Here is an 18,649-nt window from a genome sequence, read left to right as displayed (position 1 = left end):
TGTCACATGTATGTTGTGTGGCTGTTGCGTAAATGAGCGCAAATTAAGGGCTCCCCTCTTCAGGCTTAAAACAAAACAAGCATGAAGACACACCGCCTGATCGAGTATGTTGAGGTCTTGTATTTCTTACTGACATGTCTCAACCGGGTAAACCACAAGAGACAAAACTGGGCTGGAGTGGAAATGTCCCCATAATTTAATCCGCTTCAGGGTTGCAGCTTTTCCCACTCTCTGTGCGCTAAATAAGTTACACAGCCCCCCTTCGTTGGAAGCACAACTATTCATGGCCCGGAAAAAACGCACAAATGTATATACATATAAATATATACATACGTACATACATATTTTATTTTATTTTTTTTTTTTCCCATAGACCCACGTACGGGGTGCCGAGAACAACCGAGCTGGCCTGGCCGGTCTGAACGACAACGTCCTGGTGGCCTTTTTCTTGCTTGTGCAGTTGGAAGTGCCGAATTTCCTGGGACCTTTTTCGAAAAAGGAAAAATATGAAAAAGTGATTGATGGAGCTATATATCTTTTCACCAATACGGTGGTGACACAGGAGTGGAAGGAAGAAGAGAGAGGGTATACCGTCCAGGATGTTCGTCATGTCATCGCGGGAGTAAGTCTTATGCAGTGTGTGTGGGGGTTGAGTTCACTGAACCTGCCACGATGACATTCCCATGTGAGCCAAGTAACCTCACGGGACTTCTTCGTCATTAAAAAAAAAAAAAAAAAAAAAAAAAAAAAAAAAAAACACAAAGTTGAGGAATGGTCGCCGTGTGTGGGGGGGAAAGACAATTTCCCATTCGCCAAAATAGTTATGTGTTCATTTCTTTTTTGTGCGTTACTCCCAATTGGATCGGGACGTGTGTGTCCTGTCCAACTGGACATGTGCATTCACCTAACCCCCATGTGATTTCCCCTTCACACGATGCCTCCCTCCCTCAGCTGAACAGCCTCCTGGATGACATAAAAAACGGAAATGAAATCTACATCACCTGGATTGAATTAATCACCAATGAATGTTGGAGGGAGGAAGATGGTTGCAGAGCGCTGAGCCCTCGGAGTTGCACCCTCTCTGTGTTGAATGCTCTCCCAAAAAAGGCTCTATCAGTCACATGTAGCAGTTGTATTATGTACGCCTTAAACTACGCACTATACTCGAGGCTTTTATTTATGAACATGGTACAAATACAAAACTGTAATGAAGAAAATAATCTGAAATTGATAAATCTGACCAAGGATGTAGGGTTTGTGAGAGAACATCGAATATACCTGAACAGTTTGGAAACCATTTCTGTGGCAAAGAATGTTCGAAGCCAAGTGATTATTTTACACATAAAAGATGCTAGAAAATTGGTAGACATTTTAAAAACACATGGACACGAAAGATTCACACAGGTGGTGAGGGACGCTTTGCTAGAGGTGGTTAAAAAAACCATAGAAACGTACAAGAGGTATTTACACCATAATAGTTCCTTTAGTATAAATGGAGAAAATGAAAAAAAAATGAATTTATCAAATTTGGTTTACCTTACCATCAATGGCTATTTGTACATGGATGATGCAACTGGAGGAAATATTCGCGTGAGAGATTTTGGTCTGTTCTTTACAGAAGATTCTTTGGAAAAATGCCTTCTGATGATAACGAGGAGGAATCTCTTTCTGCAGGTGGAGATGGGAACCCTGGGGGCAGAGGCACACCAGAATGGTGGTCATCATTTTCCCATTGGAAATCTGCTCACCCTGATCGAGTTCCAACTTGTCCTGAACTCCTATTTGCACTTCGGGGAGAACTACTTCTCCAAGACATTGATGCTCATGAAAAAGGTTTTTTACGCGGAGGACAAGAACGAAAAGGGGGTATTCAGCTACGGGGAAGATGGGATAGACAGAGCAGATATTGAAGAGGTGGGCGTGGTGAACAACTTCTTGGCCATCGAGAAGGGAGGGAAGTTGCGCAAAGTATTCCAAGGAGGTCACTTGAGAGGTGCCCCCCAAGAAAGTCACTCGAAACGTGTCTCATGGGGGAACCACCACCTCAATGCTGTGCCCCCGAATGAACACAGAAAACAAATCGAAGAATTCAAAAGGACACAACTGGAACTGATGGACGACCAAACTATATTCTTCATCATGCTGGTGAAAAGCCTTCCAGAAAATAAATACACACTGATGAAGAGCGTCATCGTTGACTTACTAACCAAGCCAGTCTACTCAAACTCACTAAAAGGATTTTCTTATAATGATGGAAAAAAGATTAACAAGGAACTAATCGAAATTTTGGGGGAGTCCTATAACGACCCAATAAATAACCTTAAAAGGAGGACGATGCATTTTGGGTCCAGAATTAACAAAAGGGAAATCCAAGCCTTCGAAAAATTATTACACCAGGGATATAAGCTAACCCAAATAGCTTTTCACAATTATAGCTCTATGCCACTAAATAGTAGAAAGAATATCTACTCAGCGGTTAAGATGTTCTCGCTCTTTGAGCATAGGGTGCATTACCTCACTGGGTGGGACGCACATATTTTATTTTCCAAGAGGATATACCCTGAAGATATGGTGGAGAAAAATTACAACGTGTACTCCTATGCACATAGTGGGGGCAACCACTGGTTCATTATATGTTGCACGGTCATTCCTCTCTTGCTGATAATTCTATTATTCCTTTTGTACAAGTACTTTTTTCACGATAAGCTCAAGTTCTCCTTCCTCTTCAGAAATAGGAAGTACAAAAAACGCAGTCATGGTTCATCGGGGAGTGCGCTTAAATACTATAGGCACCTCTCTGGGGGCGTAAACTTGTCCAGCGCGCGCCGACAGCATGCGGACAGGGCGGAGCTCCAACACTTACTGCGCAGGAGGAACTGCAGAGCGGAGATGAAGGCAAAGGGAAAGGGGAAAAATGACGCAAAAAATAACAAAAAAAATGGTCCAAGTAGTAATGCAAAAACGGACACAAAATTGGACAGGACCGGCAGGGCGCACAGGCTAAGCGGCTCAGGCCACGGTAACAAGACCCATGGTCGGAACAAATTGGCCGAAGCGCCCCACGTAGGAGGAACGAAGAAACGGGAAACAAAGAGCAGTGATTTCTTCATGGAGGAAATTCAGCCTAACCATGATTTCGAATAGACCCTGCAAAGCCTTGCGGGGGAGGTACCCAATCTGTTTTATAGTTCCACACAGCTAGCTAAAATGGGCAAAAGTGCTCCATTTCGTTTGACCCTTCAATCTTTTTTAAAAAAAAAAAAAAATTATTCCAGCTAGCCATTTTAACCAATTTGCCTAAATTTTACCTGAATTGTGCATGCACCGTGGACGCAACGATGCTTTAAAAAAAAAAAAAGTCCCAATGCTGCAATGGTTGTGGGTTTTTTCGTAAAGCAAATGGGCCTATATCATTGCTCGCACAGAAAGAGTAGCTTTGGATGGTATGTGCTTCATACCATGGAGGCAGACAGAAAATAACTTTCTCGCCTTTATTTTTATTTTATTTTATTTTATTTTATTTTATTTTTTCCGATTATCCGTTGGGAAACTGTTCTCGAGGCGGAACTCGCTCAACACGCTTAACTGACTTAACTTGTTTAAAACGCTCGGACGCACCCGCGCCTGCTGTTCCTTCGTCCATTTGTCGTATATTCAGAAAGTAGGAACAGCAGAGTTAGTTTCCGTTTTTCAACGGGTTGAAAATGTTCTCTTTTAAAAAGCGCACACAAGGTACATACTAGTTACACACAAGGTACATACTAGGTACATACAAGGTACATACTAGGTACACACAAGGTACATACTAGGTACACACAAGGTACATACTAGGTACACACAAGGTACATACTAGGTACACACAAGGTACATACTAGGTACACGCAAGGCACACACAAAGAGAGAATAACACACAGTTGTGCGCTTTTTAAAACACTCCGTGCGGTGAAAATATGCCAACGTTCTTGTTTAAAGAAAAGGAAAAGGGGGGGAAAGAGTTGAATGATTTAAAGAGTGTACCATAAATATGTGGGATAAAAGCAGAAGGTTATTCACTTGGGGAAGTAGCTCCAAGAGGATACTTCCATTTCTCTGCTCTCTCACCGGTACATGCCCTTGCCCACCCAGTGCAGATACTTAAAAGTAGAGTTTCTTTATTTTTTCCTTTATATCACAACCTATGAAGGACTTCTCCAAAGCCCACTCATTCATCTTCATAAAATCTTCGAGGGTAAAGTGCAGGTGGGTGTACAACTTCTCGTAATCGTCATTGATGTTGGTAAGGAACATTCCTGGGTCGTCCGAACTGACAGAGACCTTCACTCCAGCATCGTACAATTTTCTAATAGGGTGCGTATCGAAGGATTTGGCATTTTTCAGTAGCACATTTGAAATGGGGCAAACTTCAAGTAAAATATTATTCTCCTTAACCATATCGATTAGTTCTTGTGATTCAGATACCCTAATTCCGTGTCCAATTCTTTCTACTTTAAGTACCTGTATAGCTGAATACAGAGTGTTCAAATTTGGAAGGGTAACATCTTCCCCTGCGTGAACAGTAAGATGCATACCACCTTCTTTCACATAATCGAAAATTTCTTTATAAGGTTTTAAATCAACTTCATGTCCTCCATGATCGAACCCTACAAAATCTGCCTTGTGTTTCAAGCAAAAATCAGCAGATGCTTTAATGTCTGCTGCCCTATGGCCTGTGTCTCCAATGCACAAGAGAGTAACATCAATTTTATGGTCTAACAATTCTACGACTTCCTTTATCCCCTTCACTATAGCTTGGTGAATTAGTTCAATGTCCAGGTTATGCTTAAAGGCAACAAAGGTAGGAGAGTATCGGAATTCCATGAGGACAACTCCTTCTTTGTATTTGTTAAACACAGCATGTTTAGCCAAATCTTCAATCATCTCATAGTCTTGAAATATATCTGCCACTCTTATTGCCTTTTCGACAAACTCTCCTAGAGACTTTCCTCCTTTGGCAAACAAGTAATAATCTAACACTTCTTCATCAGATAAATTGGGTTGTAAATTGTATTTTCGAACACAGCTGAGGAAGAAATCTGCGGAGAAGCAGAGGTCCAGATGGCAATGTAATTCACACTTTGGTATCCTCTTCCATATTTTGTATCTTTCCTTTTTGTCCATCTGAGATAGGTCTATGTTCTTAAGCTCATCCTTCTTGAGGAAATCTATGGGCTCTTGTAGAATGTTCATTTTGGGATTCGTGGAGGGGAAAAACAGTTTTTACTTTTTCTGAGAGTTACTTTTTAATCGGTGGAGGTTTATATTATGACAGGCCTACGCAGCTGTTTATTTTTTTTTGCAGTTTGTTTGCAAAATTTTGCAGAGTTTTATAGCTTTTTTGCAGTTTGGTTTGCAGTTTTGTTTGCAGTTTTCTTGAAGATTTTTTGCAGATTCTATGGATATTTTCTTTGCATATTCTTTTGCGAATTTTTTTTTTTTTGCCAAGAAGCTGACGTATGCATGAAAATGCGCGGGGCGCTGTGGCGTCAAGGAGGCGGAGGGGGACCCCCTCAAAGGAAAGAACGCAGCAGATAAGGGTACAGTTACTTCATCACTTCGTCAAAGTCGTGCACCGATGGAGTGATGAGGAGCTGAGGTGGTGATGCGGCAGCGCGACAATGGGAAACCGTGTGAGGGCCACCATCAAGGGGGTTTCCCCACCATCAGGGGGTTAGCTCCATTCTTCTTTGTTTTTTTTCACATTCCGTTGAACAACGAATATATGCAAAAACAGGGGTTTAAAAAAGAGTTTTCTTCCTCCTCCTAAACATTGAATTTACAATTTTTTTTTTTACGCGTCGTGGGAGCATACAGGAGGAAGGCTCTCCACCCCATATCGTGGTGAGGAGCCACCCACAGGAATACGTTTTTTTTTTTTTTTTTTTTTTTTTTCTCATTTTTTGGCTTGAGCATTTGGGGGATTCGGTACTACACGTGGAATTCAAAGGGGTTGTTTTTTGTGTTGCCTTTTTTTTCTTTTTTTTTTTTTATCGTATCATTTTTTTCCATCAAAACTAGTGAAGTACCCCTGGTGTGACTTCTACATTAGGAAACATTTTTTTATTTCTCCATTTATTGCTGATATTTGCATTTTTATTTTTTCCGCCCTCGTGCACTTTTGCACGTAAAATGTAGACCTGTGTGCGTGGGGGGATTTTTTCCCCCACCGGTGGACACTTGTGCCGGTCTTCTCACCCGTTGCGCCGGCCCATAGGACGGGGCGTGTATTGGCCAGAGGGTGTAGCGGCAGCGCGGTACTCTTAGGATGTTTTTTTTTTTTTTTTTTTTTTTTTTTTTCTTGTGCAATTTCCCTGTAGACAAAAAATAATTGTCGCATTTTTTGTGCCTTTGTGTAAGGAGAGGCCTCTCTTGGGAGAATGTTCTTCCATCCCCATCGATCGTTCCCCGCCAAACAAGAAGCGGATAAATGCAGCAGGTAAAGCTGGACGAGTTGTGGTCAGGTAACCGAAGCAGCATTTAAAGGACACACCTTCCCCCTACACACACACATGGTCAGTAGTGCCGCGCAGTGTTATTTTCCCGAGTTCTAAGCATGAAGCAAAGCCAGGGAACAAATAACGGAGCACATGAGGGGAAGACAAACTCGGAAGAGAACGAGAGATTAGTGGCCCACGGGATTAGTTCCCCTGAGAGTAATGTGGACTTGGCCAGTATGACCGTGGAGTACAGTGTGTACAGCTCGTGCCTGCTGCTGTTGACGAGCCTTCAGCTGCACTTCATGTGCAAAGAGAATAGTCCTCTCAAAGAAAAAAAAAAAAAAGCAGGATATTCAAAAGAGGTATACCCAGAAAACGAAAAAGATAATTATGATGATGATCAGCACCAGAAACTCGATGAAAGGGACACTATGAATTGGCACTTCATACGTGACTACGAAATGTACCACACAGAGCAGAAAAGGCCCCAACTGAACGACCAAGCAGCTTGTCCCATACCACTTTATAAAAAAAGGTGACACCCTTAATTGGGATTGGCCCCAAAAGAATTAAAAAATAAAAAAGGTGCATAAACCCCTCCCCCCCCCTTTTTTTTTCTTTTTGAATAAATCATAACGCATAGTTACATACCTATACGTCTGTTTCTACACCGCACAGCTGGTATAAGATGTTTTGCCAGTTCTTGTGGAAAACTAAGCATATGTGTACTTTCTTCACGGGGGTATTGCCCTCGAGAGATTACCTACCAAAAAGGGGGGGTACGCCAATTTGGGCGCAGTTTTTACTTCCCACTTAGATGGGATACCGATCATCATGACGTAGACTATTGGGGCGATTTACTCACCCATTGAGCATTCCCTTCACTCCTGCGATAGAAATGTTAGGACGCACACCGTAGCAGCGTTAGGAGTTTTCTAAAAAAAAAAAAAAAAAAAAAAAAAAAAAAACCAAGTTCGTCAGTGAAAAATTACAATTAAATTAAACCTTTCAATATAAACTTTGGATGGACGGACACGTTTCACTCAGGGCGGCGCTTGGACGGTCCACATCGCATGCTACAACTATCATGGTACATTAATTCCCCCTTCACACACGGGGATTAGACGATGCGGGTGAAAAATTAATGAAAGGCCTCTTCCGTTAGGTCTACCAGTTTGCGCTGCAAAACGGGACAACCAAAAGGAAAGGAAAACAACCACCAAGGGTAAAGAGGGAACCAACGTAATACAAGAACAAACCAGCCGAGTGCAAATGGCACACAAAATAAACACGCGAGAAAGAATTACCAACGCGCAACACAGACGCCTAAAAAAAAAAAAAATTCCTTCTTTCCCACTTGGCTTCACTCCCTTCCAGTCTCGAATCTCAAGTTACAAAAGCTTTCTCATAATTTATGACTGACCAATTTCCCCACCCCCCGCTATGCACTACAAACGCAGATGCATCCGTAACGAAACGCATGTCACTTGAAGAAAAAAAAAAAAAAAAAAATGCTACGTACATGTGTGCAAGATGCTGCATATACTTTGTTTTTCCTTTTTTCTTTTTTTTTTTTTTTTTCTGGTGCCAACAACAAAGGCTAGAGGGAAGGTGTTAAAACAACTAAGCGGGTATTTCCTTTTTCTGTAGCAGCAATATCGCTAGCTGGACCCTTGGGTAGCCAATTTTCCATCCATCCATCCGTTTTTTTTTTTTTTTTTTTTTTTTTTTTTCCTACATGTGAAGAAAATCGCCGCGTTTTATGTACACCTCTTGATATTTCATTTTGCATGTGAAAAACAGGGGAGCAGCGAAAGTCGCTCCAGTGTCCGGCCTGGCCCCGGCCCACCTCCCCCCTTAATACCGAACGCATCACACGATTGTATTGCGTGCCCGAAACACGCCCAGAAGAAGTAAAAAAAAAAAAAAAAAAAAAAAAAAAAGGAGTGAAAACTTCTTTTAACGTCCATCCGGCGAGCGCCTCCTTTGTATGCATGTACCTCCGTGTGGGAAAGGGCATGCGTAGTAGTGGCTCGACCAAGCCTTATGATACTCCATTGTGTGATGCTCCAAGTGAAGCATAAAGATGTATTTGTCGTATTAAGGGGCACTTAGCGAAGCGTAATTCGCAGTGCACAGCGGCACAACTTGTTGGGGCATACATCCACTTGGGGATACCATATATGGTAAGCACAACCCAACTCACCTAGTTGCGAAATTTCAATTATTCCGCCTGTTTGTCACCAGTCGAGACGCACTCATTAGTTTTTCCGACAAAGTGTATGATTTGTTTTTCACCTCATTTTGAATTCATCGATATGTGTCTCCAGCCCATTTTGATGTTGTCTGCCGTTGCACAATTTTGTCCATGCCGAGGTTGAAACGTTTTGGCATCCCGTTTTATATTCGTGGTGTTCACCCCGAGTATATATATATATATATTTTTTAGTGTTCCATTTTGGGGCGAAGTTGGAGTGTTGTACGAACCACGGGCACGCTCTCAGATTGGCTAGCCGCGCCACGACATTACCATGATACGATAACTTTTTTCTACAAATCCAAATGCCATTTTTTGTGGGTTTGATCGACTTTACCCGTTCATGCAGCCTACAAAAAATAGTGCGCGTTTTTCTCAAAGAGAATTTCTCTCCACTTGGGCAGTAGTAGTAGGCGCGTAGCGAGGACTCGAACTGTAGGTCTTCCTAAGGTGTAGCACCTTCCCCTACTACGCTGTACCTCCCCGCGCTAATCCCGATGGAGACCCCGGAGGAAGAGACGAAGTTCCAGCTCATATCGGTTAATAGACGGGCATGCGAAGATATTCTGAGTTCTGTGAAGAAGAGGGGCCGCTGCGTGGCCGTGCCGGTTCATGGTCGCCCGGTGGAAGAGGGGGGAGAGAAGAAGGCATCACAGTCGCAACCATTAGCACAGTCTGACCAATTGGCCGGGCGATTACCGCCCCCCCCTCAGCAAATAAACAAAAAGGCGGTGTCTTTTGAGAGCAAGTTTCTCACGAAGAAGAGCTTAGAAGAGGAGGATGACAATCGAGGAGGAGGCGCAACATATTCAGTAAAAATCGCAACGTTCGAAAAAAAAAAAAGTGACAATTTACTTTTCAGAAAAAAAAAATCCTGCATATATAATGAGAACAAGTACAACAAATTCATGGACGCATTCAAACAACAGGAGTTAAAAAAAATAAAAAAATTTCACCATGTGTACAAATGGAAGGTAGCACTAGTGATCCTTCTGATCTTAACCATCTCCTTTACCATGATTGGAATCTTCATTTATTATGAGTCAAGTCGCGTAATCGAAGTGGATATAGATTACGACTCAGAAGACACATTCAAAACGTTTTCCGTGTCACATGAAATGAAGCAACCAGTCTATGTCTACTACAAGATAAATAATTTTTACAGCAATTTTAAAACCTTCCTTTCAGATGAATCACAAGCTTTGATAAATGATTTTAAATGTAATTATATAAAGACATTCGAGGATATATATAAATTCAGATGTGTTAATGGTGTGCAGACCCTTCCTGAAATGAACAACGACTTTGCTACTAGTGGATGGGGAGATAAAAATGAGAGGTTCAGTAGCAAGGAAACGTGTGATATTAATTCGATTCCGTCAGATCAAAGAAAGAGGAAGATATTTCCTTGTGGATTAGTTTCTGCTTCGATTTTTAATGACAAAATTAAACTTTCCTTGAAAAAAAAAATATTCAACATTGATAAATTTCCGGTGTTAAATTATTATGATTTTTTTTCCTATATAAAGAAGCACAAAAAATATAGCTCCGATTATAAGGTATGGCTTAATACCTTTTCTGCAGAATATAAAAATTGGTTTCACCCCCCTATGACTTCTTCGTTTATTAAACCTTATGGAGTCATTTTTGAAGACTTACAACCAGGGGAGGATTATAAAATTGAGTTCACACAGAATACATGGCCTGCAAAACATTGGAAGGCAAAGAAGTCATTTCAGTTAGTTTCTTTGCGAGCTGTAGGTAACAGCGCCTATGAATTAGCTTATTTTTTTTTTCTGCTTGCTATAATATACCTGATCGTTATTATCGTTATGATACTTTTGCTCAAATCCGGGTACTACAAATTGGGAAAGACTTTTTCCTACTGTAAAATGTCTACTGTTAGTAACGCCACTGAGCAAACTTTTTTTCGGAAGAAGTCTAGCATGAAGAGGATGGAGGCAGTAGGATCGCAGAAAACGACTGGTGCTCATGTGGCAGAAGCGACTCACACGGCCAAGGGGTCCTTTCCTGTGGAACCCGATGGCCAACGCGAGAAGAGCAGTTCCAATGAGCGCGTCTCCATAGTCCTTGGCAACAGTTCGAGGATGTGTCTTTGTCCCATGCACTAGATGGAGGTTTTCGTCATCATGTCGTTATGTTATTACGTTGCAATTTTTACAACTCTCCTATTTACGCCCCCTCCAACCCAGTGTGCGAAAGCGCCTCTCCGTCCCCACATTTCTCTTCTCCCTATTATTCCTATTATTATTCCTATTATCATTGCTATTATCATTGCTATTGCGCCATTGCTACTGTTTTATTTTTTTTTATTTTATTTTTGTTATTTTTTTTTTATTTTTTTTTATTTTATTTTATTTTTTTTTTATTTTTTTTTTATTTTTTTTTTTTCCCTTTCCACGCCGTTGTTTAAACCATCCAGCTGATTTTCCCTCTTTTGCCCCATTTGGGAGAAACTTACTCCTCTCCCCCCCCCTCCTGTTTGAACCTTCTCCTTTGTGTGTAACTCTGTATATGCGTCCCCAATGGCGCCATCCATTTTGAAATTGAAATGTGTGCCAAGTGCAGTAGCAGCGTTTGACTATGTCGACTGCGTCAACTATGGAATCTGTGGCGATGGGTTATACGACTACACCTCCCCCCTTCTACCTTCTCAGGTAAAGGGGCCCATCACGGTGAAAGTGTATTTCCCCACAGGGCTTCTCAGAAAAAGCGAGGAAGGGTGACTTGTCCGTGCTAGTGGGGGATCTTCCCCGTCATGTACTGTACGTTGTGAGAGATCCCCCAAGCGGGGTGCATAATTTTAATTATGCGGAGTGGGTTCTTTTCTGTCGAGTCATCTTATGCGAATGGTGTGGCAGAGCGCATCTCTTTTTTTTTTTTTTTTTTTTTTTGCCCCTTCAAATTTGAAACGAATCATCACAATAGTGGCGTAAGCCTCACAAAGGAGGAAGTACCACGGGGGGAATCCACCAAAAATGTGGAGCCGCATATAGAGGTCCCACACCTCAGAAGGAACATACCACAAGATGCAATGAGAAAATGAAGTCCATCGAAGGGCTATAAATTATGACTAAATTATGTGATACCTGCAGAAATTGGAATGCACATGACCTCTTTTTTTTTTTTTTTTTTTTTTTTTTTTGGCTTCCCCATTGGGCCTTTTCTACACCGACGTACTAGCGACGCTTACAGCCCCTCCAAAGTGACTGTACTCTCTGCTCCTTTCAGAAGGCACTTCCTCATGACGAGAAAAGGAAATCGTGAAAGAATGGTCTTAGAAAACGCACCCCCTTTTTTGATGCAGTTTTCCCTTGTTATAGTACCATCTTCATCACATCAACCATGTCGTGCTGTGGAATTAGGCGTGGCCAAGAATACCTTCTGTTGCTGAACAGACGGGTAGGCAAAAACAGTGGGATGGGGAGAATGGCCAGATTATTACTGTCCTCCCTTGGGGGGAAACCTTCAGCGGCAGGGGGTGCGATGCGAAAGGAGGAATTTACGGCAAAGTTAGGAAATGTGGACAAGCGAAGTAGAGATAGCGCAAAGCAGAACCCACGGGTAGATCCACCAGTCAGTTTGCCACCCATCCAAACAGATGATGACGCAGTGACAAAGGAAATATACGACAAAATATTATTGGAACATAAGCTTCTGCGTGGACGACGAGCTAGCAGTGACAATAGGAAAAAAGGAAACTGTGAAATATTAACAAGTACAAGAAGTACAACCTCAGTTGATGTGCACACGGGCCACCTAAACAAAATGAACAAAGAGAAAGTTCTATCGTTGGTTAGGAATCAGTCTGGAGAGAAGATCCAGATGGACGTGAAAAATGGAGTAGTGGAAGAAGGCAAAAAATTCCCAAATGGGGACGCCCCGGGAGGGAAGAAGCCGAATGGACTAATACGGAGAAAAGATAACCACATAATTGTTGTGCAAAAAAAAACCGACATGTCCACCGTGGAATGCACAGAGGAAAAGAACATAAACAATATGCTGAACTTAAGCAGACGGAACAATATAAATATCAGTGAAAAAAAAAAAAATGATCATTTTTTTAAAATATTTTTTTCATCCAAAAAGGTGAAAATAATAAAATCACAAAATCATCCCATTTTTATCCACCTGTACAAGCTAGCCACTGATGCGAAATATCGAGAAAAGCAGGAAAAAATATTATTGTCCTGTAAGAAAATGATCCTGGAGAGAGAACAGAATCACATTACACGGATTTACACAAACAGTATTGACAATTTAAAGGACTTTAGATGCTTCGATAATTTTATACTTTTGTCCAACCGATTGCTCAAGCGGGTTGCCTTTCTTTATTCCTTTAAAAATGGAGTCCTCGCAGAAGTTGCACACAGGTTCCAGTACGACGACGTCGGCCTTCCGCGTCTGGCCCTGTGCTTCTACGATGTGAACTGCGGGGGGAGACGCAGTAGATCAGTCAATGGATCAGTCAATGGATCAGTCAATGGATCAGTCAATGGATCAGTCAATGGATCAGTCAATGGATCAGTCAATGGATCAGTCAATGGATCAGTCAATGGATCAGTCAATGGATCAGTCAATGGATCAGTCAATGGATCAGTCAATGGATCAGTCAATGGATCAGTCAATGGATCAGTCAATGGATCAGTCAATGGATCAGTCAATGGATCAGTCAATGGATCAGTCAATGGATCAGTCAATGGATCAGTCAATGGAAGGGGCGAATGGTACGGAAGTGTTAAAAGCACCACAGAAGTGGATCCATCGGATGGGGAAGATGATCACTCCAATGTGGACACCAACTTCTTTAACACAACAACCCCCCCAGGGGTATCCACTGAACTCTTATGCAACGGAGACATTGGGACACTCATCCGGAGTTGTTTTCTCCTCAAGTGGCAGTGCGTTTTTAATGTGGAAGGACTAGGCCATATGCAGAGGGGGAAGATAAAAGGAAGCAAAGTATCATCAAAGGGGGAGAAAAATACTGATTGGTCAAATGATATGACTCCACGTGGTACTACCAGGAAGAAGCCACACATAAACGATATTTACAACATTGATTTTTTCCATCCTTTGACACTACGCGCCTCGTCAGGTCATCTCCTAGATATCCCCTACAAGAAGATAGCCTTCACCGAATTGCACAAATATTCCCGCGAAAATAAAATACTCCTTTTTAAGTACAGGATCAGGGGGAACGAAGAAAGAAATGGTGATACAGACCAGGAGAACATTTATGACAATGTAGATGAATTGTATGTCCACTACGGTGGCAATCGCTCCGAGCAGGTGAAGCCCTTCTTAAATTTACTCGCCAAAGCCAAGGGAGTGTTTCTTCTCGTCGATAACTGGAACAGTATTGAGAAGGAGTATCCCATGGTGCACCGCAATTACGTCGAAATTGGACCTAACATTGCACACTCAGATGAAGACAGAACCTTCGATCGTGTGTACTATGTGAATTTGGTAAACAATCAGGAGAAACCCCTGGACGTCGTTGCGGCGTACTCCATTCTGATGTACATAATCAAGACAAACTTCTTCCGACACGTTCCACAGTCGTGTTACGTGTGCGCCGAGTGAATGAAATGGGATAGGGCAAGGCATGTATGCATGTATGCATGTGTGGTATGGCATGGAGCCATTTTTATCCCCATTGGGTGTGTTCCCATATGACATGCCGCCAAGGATACACGGTTCCTTCTGCGCAGATTTGTCTTACCCTTGCCTGAATTTTTTTTATTTTATACTTGTTGATGATTCGATGAATTTGTCAACTACGTGACACAAAAAAAGTTGTTCACACGAGTAGCTGGAGGAAGAGGGAGTAGGGAGGCGCGCATGCACCACGCGCTGAATATGCAGAAGAAGAAAAGCATGTGCCCAAGGGGTGATGACAAGAATGTTAGATGTCAAAGGTGCAAAACGGGCAGATGAATGTGAATACGTTACGAAAAAGGGAACACAAAAAAGAGGAAGCGCGAAGAATACTTTACTAAGGACACACGATTTCTCGTGCAGGATCAAACTCACAAATGACAGGTGGCATGTGGTCAATAACAAATGGTAGGCAACAAATGGGTTCAAAAAAATGGGTTCAAAAAATGGGTTCAAGAAATGGATTCAAAAAATGGGTTCAAGAAATGGGTTCAAGAAATGGATTCAAAAAATGGGTTCAAAAAATGGGTTCAAGAAATGGGTTCAAAAAATGGGTTCAAAAAATGGGTTCAAGAAATGGGTTCAAAAAATGGGTTCAAAAAATGGGTTCAAGAAATGGGTTCAAAAAATGGGTTCAAAAAATGGGTTCAAGAAATGGGTTCAAAAAATGGGTTCAAAATATGTGTGCACAAATGTGGGTATCAAATGGTGTGTAACATATTGTTAATAGCAAATGACATATATCAAATTGCACGTGAGAGCCCGCAATCCTTACAATAAGGGGGGAGGGTGTACTAAAAGAGAAAGACATAACGCAGAGAGAACTGGAAACATATACTTAGGAGAAGAAACTAGAAAAAGGGGGGAGGAAAACCACAAAAGGCAATGTGGCAGAGGTGACGCACCACCCAAACTCCAACGCGTCCAGCATAATGGAGGTATATATTAAAAAAAAAAAAAAAAAAAAAAACCTCGCGGAGTGTCTGTTATTTTCTCTAGATAAAATCGGAGATGTCCAGGAAATGCATGTTTGAGGAGCGATCGTCACTGGCGGTTAGAATGGACAAAATTTTTTTCTGGTCATACAAATGTAGGGACAAGTGCACGTTGAATATTGTATCCGTATGACTGTAGAACTGATGGATGCACTTCCTAGACCGAATATCATAAATATAAATGTTTCCATTAAGACTTGAAAAAAGGAGCAGGTTTGTGTTAATCCATCTGAGGAAGTTGATTCCTTTTTCCATTTGGTCGTTTGTGTCAACTTTATTAAAATCGTAGTTCACAATAAACTTGTTAATGTATTTTTTGGAATGGTAGTCGTACACAATGATGCTATTGTCGAGGGAAGATGACGCGAAAATATTATTGCGCTTGTTGTTGAAGAGACAGTAGTCCACCAGGTCCGTGTGCAGGTTCTGATACGTGCTGATGACACTGTTGTTGTTCACGCTGCAAATTTGAATTACGTTTCGGTGCGTAGCTACGTAAATTTCATTCGAAAGATTATTGTCGATGCAGAGTACATCATTGCAATTGTCCAGTTCTTCGCTCATAATTTTATGTGCAGAATGCGACTGGTTCAATTGTTGTTGTTCCGAACCGTTCCCGTTTCCGCTTTCACCCTTAAATCTATACTCATGTTTCTTACCCTCATTACGCTTTTTCATATTGTACACATTATAATCGTACACATGTGTCTCTCCACTGTGGAACCCAGCGATCAGATAAAAGTTGTTCCCATAATTACAAATGTTGATGAACGTAGGGATATGCACCGTGTAGGTAATGCTAATAGGGGTGTTCTGTCGAATATTCCATATATATATATTTGGAGAGTCCAAATAAATGCTTAAAAGGATTTCCTCATTAAAGGGACAAAACATAAAGTACTCAATATCCTTCTTATTATTTGCATCATTAATGGTTAGCATATTTACAAAATCCATGTCCTCAGTAATCCACTCATTTTCTTCCTTTTTAAAATTACTCATGTGAACATTCCAGTTGTAAATGTGAAGCAAAGAATTACTATTGTTAATATTATTTTTAAAATTTGTAATATTGTAATTTAAGATTTCTGATTTGTTCATATTATTATTGTTGTAGATGTAGATATCCCCATTGTATATAGACAGGGCAATGTACATGTAACTTTTGGAGAACTTTATGTTTGTTACGGTGTCCGTGTACTTGTGGTGCTTCAAATTCTGTAGACTGATTTTCGGGTTAATACTACTAACCAAGTTAACACCGCTAACCCCCTCGTGTACGAAATTCCTGAGGTCGTCATCGAAATTGTTATACAAGTAGCAGCTGTTGTTGATACTCCCAAAGTAGATCCACTTCTTAAAGGAATTCACACAGTAGATACTTTTGTTGGCGTAAAATCTTTTGTAGTAGGAAATATTTTGCTCCTTGAATTTTATTAACTGCACATCTGAGGAGACATTCGTTTTGTCACTGCTATTGTAGCTTGAGTTTTCTTCTCCCTCTTCCTCGTCCTCTTCTTCTCCTTCCACATCGACTGCACCGATGTTAATGAGGTCAACTTCATCATTCCTCAAATCCTCATATGACAGGTCCTCCTCGATCGCTTCGTTCATCATTAAGGGTTTTTTTTTATCAATTGTGTGTAAATACCTATTTTTTTTTTTTTTTTTTTTTTTTTTTTTTTTTTTAAATTTGCCTAATTTGCGCTTCTACTTTCCTAATGGGCTTATTGAGGAGTCACTTTCCGCTACATCCAAAGATGGCTTCCTCGGTTGGGGGACAGGGGAGGGGGTTGAAAGAAAAGAAGTCCACGATGGATATTATCCAGATGGGATATCTTCCACAAAAAAAGTATTCGAATGATAAAATGATAAATAGCAAATACTAAAATATTATTAGAATAATATTAGAATAACATTAAAATAATAACGTACCAAATAATACGAACACAGCACAGGAATAATGCAATAATAATAATGGTAACAGAATTTTTCAAAATTGGTAACGAGTATTTACTTCTCAGGTCGATCTCCTCTCCCAATGATGCCTAGACGCTCGTTCGGGACGTTCGACGTGCGCCCCGTGTGTGTTCTGACGGGAGGAGCAGAGCGATGCCCTCGACGTGTGCTCGTACGCTCACAATAATAAAGAAAAAAAAAGGAAGAAAAAAGCTTCCTGTGCCGTTCTGGGGAGGAATTACCCAGGGCCTTTCTCACCCATTCGAAAATTTCTTCAACAAATTTTCGACATAACGGGCTCGGCACTCTTGGTCACCGATGCTTGTATGAAATGTAAAAAGGGAACCTTCCACGGAGAATCACATTCTCTGGGCACGACGTAGAAAATGATCATCGCACAAATGTATACTCTACAAATGCGCAATCTATGCGTAGGGAAAACTACGCGGCACTATATATATACAACTCGGTTGCGCAATCCCGCAAAAAATAAATCGAGTCGTGAATTTTGTACGTTCAGCACTTGGCCTTTTGCATGCGCATACGTGTCACATCCCTGTTGCGATGGCCTTGTATTTCAAAGAAAAAGCGAATGTAAACTACTACAGGATTACCCACTCACTGGAAAATAAGGAAACGAAAAATGGCTCCTCCCGGGACTGTCGAATATTCGCACGAAATGCAACAGTGGGGTTAAGGAAAAAAAAAAAAAAAGGAAAAATGGGAAAATAGAAAAATGGAAAAATGGAAAAATGAGGAAATAGAAAAATGGGAAACTGGGAAAATAAAAAAAAATGGGAAACTGGGAAAATAGAAAAATGGGAAAATGGAAAAACGGCAAAATGGAAAAAAAATACATTAAAGGTGGCAAGGAAAAAAAAGCCAGGCCAAAAAAGAAGTGACTAAATTAGGGAACCAAAAAATAGATAAGTAAATATAAGAAAAGTAGCCTAAGAAAAATAGCTAAAAAGGGGGCCCAGAAAGGAGCGGCAAAAAAAAAAAAAAAAAAAAAAAAAAAAAAAGCGACTAAACCCCTTAAAAAAAAAAAAAAAAAAAAAAAATTTTATTAGCTGCCTTATAATAATAAAACATTATACTGTGGGAAGGTGGGGAAAAAAAAAAAAAAAAAAAAAAAAAAAAAGCTAACCCTATCTGGCGTACATTTTGCAGTTTTACATTTTAAATAGGAAAATTTCATTGTTGCAAAATTTACATTTCGACGTAAATTTCGGCTTTTCCGAAAGAAGCGGGAAACACAAATATGCAACATACAAAATCGGTAA

At 40.8% G+C, this 18,649-nt stretch overlaps 6 protein-coding genes across 6 annotated transcripts; 4 read left to right on the top strand and 2 right to left on the bottom strand.

Annotated features, from left to right (window-relative positions):
• Positions 1-81: 81 nt before the first annotated feature.
• On the top strand, positions 82-3,144 carry PKNH_0614400 (conserved Plasmodium protein, unknown function; the record flags this gene model as incomplete). Its single annotated transcript, XM_002261779.2, has 3 exons — positions 82-147; positions 374-622; positions 952-3,144. The coding sequence occupies 3 exons, from the start codon at positions 82-84 to the stop codon at positions 3,142-3,144; spliced, it is 2,508 nt and encodes an 835-aa protein (XP_002261815.2).
• Positions 3,145-4,134: 990 nt separating this feature from the next.
• PKNH_0614300 (adenosine deaminase, putative) lies at positions 4,135-5,226 on the bottom strand (the record flags this gene model as incomplete). The annotated part of the gene is made up of 1 exon (XM_002261778.1): positions 4,135-5,226. The coding sequence occupies one exon, from the start codon at positions 5,224-5,226 to the stop codon at positions 4,135-4,137; it is 1,092 nt and encodes a 363-aa protein (XP_002261814.1).
• A 1,363-nt stretch (positions 5,227-6,589) lies between these two features.
• Positions 6,590-7,012, top strand: PKNH_0614200 (conserved Plasmodium protein, unknown function; the record flags this gene model as incomplete). The annotated part of the gene is made up of 1 exon (XM_002261777.1): positions 6,590-7,012. One exon carries the CDS (start codon positions 6,590-6,592, stop codon positions 7,010-7,012), a length of 423 nt encoding a protein of 140 aa, XP_002261813.1.
• Positions 7,013-9,227: 2,215 nt separating this feature from the next.
• PKNH_0614100 (LEM3/CDC50 family protein, putative) lies at positions 9,228-10,862 on the top strand (the record flags this gene model as incomplete). Its single annotated transcript, XM_002261776.1, has 1 exon — positions 9,228-10,862. One exon carries the CDS (start codon positions 9,228-9,230, stop codon positions 10,860-10,862), a length of 1,635 nt encoding a protein of 544 aa, XP_002261812.1.
• Positions 10,863-12,096: 1,234 nt separating this feature from the next.
• On the top strand, positions 12,097-14,337 carry PKNH_0614000 (conserved protein, unknown function; the record flags this gene model as incomplete). Its single annotated transcript, XM_039113585.1, has 1 exon — positions 12,097-14,337. One exon carries the CDS (start codon positions 12,097-12,099, stop codon positions 14,335-14,337), a length of 2,241 nt encoding a protein of 746 aa, XP_038969539.1.
• A 1,070-nt stretch (positions 14,338-15,407) lies between these two features.
• On the bottom strand, positions 15,408-17,024 carry PKNH_0613900 (WD repeat-containing protein, putative; the record flags this gene model as incomplete). Its single annotated transcript, XM_002261774.1, has 1 exon — positions 15,408-17,024. The coding sequence occupies one exon, from the start codon at positions 17,022-17,024 to the stop codon at positions 15,408-15,410; it is 1,617 nt and encodes a 538-aa protein (XP_002261810.1).
• Positions 17,025-18,649: the final 1,625 nt, after the last annotated feature.

This window comes from Plasmodium knowlesi (assembly GCF_000006355.2).
Source record: "Plasmodium knowlesi strain H genome assembly, chromosome: 6".
NCBI lineage: Eukaryota > Apicomplexa > Aconoidasida > Haemosporida > Plasmodiidae > Plasmodium > Plasmodium knowlesi.
The sequence above is the reverse complement of the archived record's forward strand: the minus strand, read 5'-3'. Positions and strand labels throughout refer to the sequence as shown.